Genomic DNA, 6,000 nt, shown 5'->3' with positions numbered 1-6,000 from the left:
TGGAGTTTCCACTTCAGCATCAGTCCTTTCAATGAACACCCAGGACTGATCTCCTTTAGGATGGACTGGGTGGACCTCCTTGCAGTCCAAGGGACTCTCAAGAGTCTTCTCCAACACCACAGTTCAGAAGCATCAATTCTTCGGCGCTCAGCTTCCTTTTAGTCCAACTCTCACATCCATACATCACCACTGGAAAAACCACAGCCTTGACGAGATGGACCTTTGCTGGCAGGGCCTTTGTGGTCCCTCTTCTTAGAGAAACACAAGCGTCCTCAGATTAGGGCCCCACCTGACAACCTCGCTTATCTCTTTACAGGCCCCACCTCCAAACACAGCCACCCTGGAGAATGGATCTGTGAGTTTGCGGGGAACACAGCTCAGCACACGACCGGAAACAGTAAGGAGAGCAGCAGCAGCAACGACTCAGCTGAGTAAGGATGGACCAGAGAACCGCGCCGATTGCAAGGTGTTTATAGGATGGACAGGCCACAGCATATGCAGGCAGAAGAATGCGGCACCTATGAAGTTCTAGCACTGTGCCGTAGACCCTCACATCACAAGAAACGGAGAACAAAAACATGCTTCAAAATGACAGCTCAGCTCAGTTGCTCAGGCGTGGCCGACTCTCTGTGACCCCATGGACTGCAGCACGCCAGGCCTGCCTGTCCATCAGCAACTCCCGGAGTTTACTCAAACTCATGCCCATCGAGTTGGTGATGCTATCCAGCCATCTCATCCTCTGTCATCCCCTTCTCCTCCCACCTTCAATCTTTCCCACATCAGGGTCTTTTTAAATGGGTCAGTTCTTCACATCAGGTGACCTAAGTATTGGAGTTTCAGCTTCAGCATCAGTCCTTCCAATGAACATTCTGATGACTGATTTCCTTTAGGATGGACTGCTTGGATTTCCTTGCAGTCCAAAGGACTCTCAAGAGTCTTCTCCAACACCACAGTTCAAAAGCATCAATTCTTCAGCACTCAGCTTTCTTCACAGTCCAACTCTCACATCCATACATGACTACTGGAAAAACTATAGCCTTGACAAGACGGACCTTTGTTGGCAAAGTAATGTCTCTACTTTTTAATATGCGGTCTAGGTTGGTCATAACTTTTCTCCCAACAAGTAAGTGTCTTTTTAATTTCATGGCTGCAATCACCATCTGCAGTGATTTTGGAGCCTCCAAAAATAATATTGCTTTATGCCATAAGGGTGGTGTCATGTACATATCTGATGTTATTGATATTTCTCCCCCCAGTCTTGATTCCAGCTTGTGCTTCTTCCAGCCCAGTGTTTTCATGATGTACCCTGCATATAAGTTAAATAAGCAGGGTGACAATATACAGCGTTGACGTACCCCTTTCCCAATTTGGAACCAGTCTGTTGTTCCATGTCCAGTTCTAACTGTTGCTTCCTGATCTGCATACAGATTTCTCAAGAGGCAGGTCAGGTGGTCTGGTATTCCCATCTCTTTCAGAATTTTCCACAGTTTGTTGTGATTCAGAATTGTAAGATGTGTTTTAAAAAAACTTTCCTCGACCTTAACGTTCAGTTTCTCAGTACGACCATTTTAACGGGTTTCACGTTTCCTGTATCATCACAACAGATGAAGCATGACTGTGGAGTCTGAAATCTGAGAAGTGACAGGAAACGGAGGAGAGTAAATGAAGAACAGGTGAGAAAGGAACGAAACGAGCAAGACTGCGCTGCCGTGAAACGGTCAGATGCCGCCTCCCTGCAGCAAACGGCCAGCGTCCTGTCTCACTTTGTCTTTGTTGTTGTTCAGTCATTGTTTAGTCTTGCCCAACTCTTGTGATCCTATGCAGCCCGCCAGGCTCCTCTGTCCATGGGCTTTCCCAGGCAAGAATCCTGGAGTGGGCTGCCATGCCCTTCTCCAGGGGATCTTCCCGACCCAGGGATCAAACCTGTGTCTCCTGCATCGGCAGGCAAAATCTTTACCATTTAGCCACCTGCCTACTTAAAAAGATGAGAAAATAGTTAAGATTCTAAAGGTCAGAGAAAGAAAATTATTTTCTGTATCATTCTCAGAAACATAAAAATTCCATAATTAGGTGCATTTTAAAATCGGCTGCTGTATGAAACACTGGGTTCAGTTGCTGTTTTGGAGGCTGCCTGGTCCGCTGAGCCTCAGCGCTCTGACCTTACTCCTTAGTCCCACTATCCAGCATGTTATTGAGAAAAGTGATGATGTGAGTTTCAAAAGCATTTTGAAATCATATCTGAGCCAAGGTATATTGACGCTATAAAATGTTGTCTTAAAAATTGCGGATTTGGGCTTTAAGGCTCTTCCTGCAGGAGCTTCCACTTCACGGACAGATCAACTTCCTCATCAGAATTGTCCCACTCCTGCTCCTTGCAGAGTTCCAGGAACACCTGCAACAGAGGAAGAAATAAAGAGATGGGGTGACCGCTGCTTCCTGTAGCCCCGAGTGAGTGCAGAGTGTGTGCACACGGATCTTTATATTCCGTGAAGAGTAAAGTGTTGGTCACTCAGTCATGTCTGACTCTCTGGGACCCCAAGGATTGTAGCCTGCCAGGCGCCTCTGTCCATGAGATTTCCCAGGCAAGAATACTGGAGTGGGTTGCCGTTTCCTTCTCCAGGGGATCTTCCCCACCCAGGGACTGAACCCGATTTCCCACGCTGCTTTACCGTCCGAGCCACCTGGGATGCTGTGGGATGTGTAGGACGGACCCACCTGCTCCAGGCTGCACTGCGACAGGCTGTACTCCTCCAGGTCGAAGCTCTGTTTAACTGCAGAAGGACGGACGTGTATTAGGACTGCGAATGTCTTCCATGTACAGATTTGCCTAGTCAGGTACCAAGGGCACACACGGACAGATCTTGAATATGCAAGGTGGGTAATGAACTTGGATTGAGTGCGGGAATGCACGTTCCCCACGTGGTCTTCTCTCTCAGCATCTTAGAGCTCGGGCAAAGGGGCCACAAGACTGGAAACAGGGCGTGAGGCTCTGGATTGCCTGTGTGGGTCGTGCTAAAGGCTGGATCACTGCCTCCAGCCGCTGTGCATCCGCCCTCACTCTCCTCCACCCCGCTCTCTGCTCCAGAGCCTGACTCGGGGGGCTCCTCCTGGGGGGTTCCGACAGTGGAAAGCCCAGGGGGAGGGACAGAGAGAGAGGAGACGGAGCTTTCATCCCTCCTCCTCTTCCCTGACCCCAGGCATGTCCTTGGATTCAAGGTCACTTCTTCCATCAAGATGGCAGATTCTCCCTGACTCTGCTCCCAGAGTCCAGTCACCGCCTCCTCTCTTCAGCCCTTTGGACCCAAGAACAGGAACCCTGGTGTCAAGCGCAGCCACAGGCGACTGCACCGTTCCTGGCACCTTGCCAAAGAGCCCCTTTATGAGGAAAAGTTCCTGGAATTATACTTTTTCAATTTTCAAATTTATGGCTTTTTTTTTTGGCTGCTTGTGGGATCTTCCCTGACCAGGAATCAAACCTGCACCCCGCACTGGAAGCTTGGAGTCAACCACTGGACCACCAGGGAAGCCTGGAATTATCCTGTTTTTGAGTTTCCTACCTTTTACCCTTGTGGACTGTGCCTGAGAGTCCAGACATGCAAATACATAAGAGAGAAACACCAGGAGTGGAGAGGAGACCCTGGAGAGTGGAGACTCCTCGCGGACAGTTAGTTACTAGGCAACAGTGAGCTACGAGACCACCGTCGCCCCGCGCCTCTAGAAGACCTTGCTGCTGCTGTTTAGTCACTCAGCCGTGTCTGAGTCTTTGTGACCCCACGGATGGTAGCCCGCCAGGCTTCCCCATCTGTGGGATTTCCCAGGCAAGAATACTGCAGTGGGCTGCCATTTCCTTCTCCAGGGGATCTTCCCGACCCAGGGATCAAACCTGCGTCTCCTGCATTGCAGGCGGGTTCTTTACCACTGAGCCACCAGGGAAGCCCCTAGAAGAGCCACCAGACACCAACTATACCCCCAAGCACACCACCAGCTGTGAAAGCCAGAAACGCAGGGAGCCCCATGTTACAGTGCGGCATTTTCGCAAACCACGGGTGTGTGGCCGCCCTGCGCCTGGCATGTCCGTGGCGCTGCTTTCCCAGCGGCATTTCCTCACTTTGTCTTTCTGTGTCACATGTTGCTAATTCTCAAGATATTTCAAATGTTCCATTCTGATTCTATTTTTCATGCCGATCCATGATCTTCGATATTATTATTATAAAAAAAAGATTACCACTCGTTTAAGACTCAGATGGAGGCTCTCATTTTTTAGCAATAAAATATTCTAAATTATGGCAAGTAATTACGATTTTTAGAAATAATGTTATTGCATACTTAATAAACTGTGGTACAGTGAAAACATCAATTTTTTTTGGATATGGACCATTTTTAAAGTCTTTATTGAATTTGTTACAATATTGTTTCTGTTTTATGTTTTGACTTTTTAGCCTCAAGGCATGTTGGATCTTAGCTTCCCCGACCAAGGATCGAACTTGCACCCCTGCACTGGAAGGTGAGGTCTTAAACACTAGACTCAGGGAAGCCCCCTAAACACCATTTTTATAAGCCCTGGGAAACCAAAACACCCATGAGACTGCCTTTATTGCCACATTCAATATACAGTGATGGTCTGGAACCCAACCCACAATACCTCTGAGGTCTGCCTATCTCCCCAGAAGTTGCCAAATTGAAACCTATTTACTTATAGTATGTGAAGTGAAAGTCGCTCAGTTGTGTCCGACTTTTTGCAACCCCATGGACTGTATACTCCCTGGAATTCTCCAGGCCAGAATACTGGAGTAGGGAGCCTTTCCCTTCTCCAGAGGATCTTCCAGACCCAGGGATTGAACCTGGCCTCCCGCATTGCAGGTGGATTCTTCACCAGCTGAGCCACAAGGGAAGCTCTTATCATATAATATAGTAAACTACACTTATAGTATAATGTCACGTTTTAGGCCCATGTATTCAGACTTCTTATGCTGGTTTTATGCAAGACTTGAACGTGATCAGTTTCCAGAGGCTCGCCTCGCAGCAGGCACTCTCACCTGTCTCTAAACAGAAGAAGGCGTGTGATAAAGGGTGCACATCCTCAACGGGCAACTTGTAGACCACCAGGGAGGCGAACCTGGAGGCGAGGAGAGAGAGAGCTAAATTCAGGACCCGGAGGCACGGCCGCAAACGGGTGCCCTGTCTGGGAAGGGGCAGCAGGCTCATCCAGGACTTGGCTGTGCGCCTGGAGCTACCGCAACATTGTGAACTCAACTGCAATCCAATTATAAAATAAATAAATAGGCTCTTGAAAATTAAAGGAAAAGAAATAGGAAGAATGTTAATTCCCTTACAAGAATCAGCTTCCAAACCAGGACTTGGTTTTCTTATTTCCCTCCCGTGCTATCCCTTGGAATTGGCTATCTCTCTACTCACTGAAGTCCTCATGGTTCCCATATAGTTTTAATGTTTTTTTTTAAGAATGAGAAGATGAAGCTTTTATATCTTTGCCATCACAGAAAAACAGAGCAAAGACCAGGACAAAACAGAACGAGCCCACATTGACCTCTCCTGCCGAGCAGCCTGGGGGAAGATCCTCAGGACCTCGCCGTGCAGAGCCTCCAGCCGGGCCAGGCTCTTCAGCTTCATCTCCAGCAGGTAGCCTCTGCCGAACTTGCTCTTCAGATGCTGGATGGAGCCGACGCACCTGGAGGTGAGAGGAGGATCAGCTGGCAGGGGAAGCGAGGGGAAACCCACCGCTGGGGACGCAGGGCCCTGGGACCAGGGCAGCCGGCCAGCCCAGCTCCACACAGAGACCACTGGGTCGGGGAGAGACCCTCGCTCAGAGCGCGCCTGGGGACCCACCCACCTCAGGCTCCCGGACACCATGACGGCCACACGGTCGCACACGGCCTCCGCCTCGGCCATGGAGTGGGTGGTCAGCAGGGCCCCCCGCGCCGTGTTTCTCAAGGAGGCCCGGATCAGCTGCCTGAAGTGAGGCCAAGGAAAAAAAATGTCAGT

The 6,000-nt window shown here is 49.5% G+C and overlaps 1 protein-coding gene across 1 annotated transcript in view; it reads right to left on the bottom strand.

Moving 5' to 3' along the window:
- Positions 1 to 2,296: 2,296 nt before the first annotated feature.
- The window catches only part of ABCA9 (ATP binding cassette subfamily A member 9), a 50,067-nt gene continuing 46,363 nt past the window's right edge, over positions 2,297 to 6,000 (bottom strand). The window contains exons 34-38 of the mRNA XM_068977079.1: positions 5,849 to 5,968; positions 5,546 to 5,686; positions 5,037 to 5,116; positions 2,716 to 2,771; positions 2,297 to 2,392 (exon numbers count right to left, since the gene is read on the bottom strand). Coding sequence (XP_068833180.1) covers positions 2,297 to 2,392; positions 2,716 to 2,771; positions 5,037 to 5,116; positions 5,546 to 5,686; positions 5,849 to 5,968 — 493 coding nt within the window. The remainder of the gene's footprint in view (positions 2,393 to 2,715; positions 2,772 to 5,036; positions 5,117 to 5,545; positions 5,687 to 5,848; positions 5,969 to 6,000) is intronic.

This window comes from Capricornis sumatraensis, chromosome 8 (genome assembly GCF_032405125.1).
Source record: "Capricornis sumatraensis isolate serow.1 chromosome 8, serow.2, whole genome shotgun sequence".
In the NCBI taxonomy this organism is placed as follows: Eukaryota; Metazoa; Chordata; class Mammalia; order Artiodactyla; family Bovidae; genus Capricornis; species Capricornis sumatraensis.
Note: the sequence above shows the minus strand (reverse complement) of the source record. Positions and strands in the feature narration are given on the sequence as shown.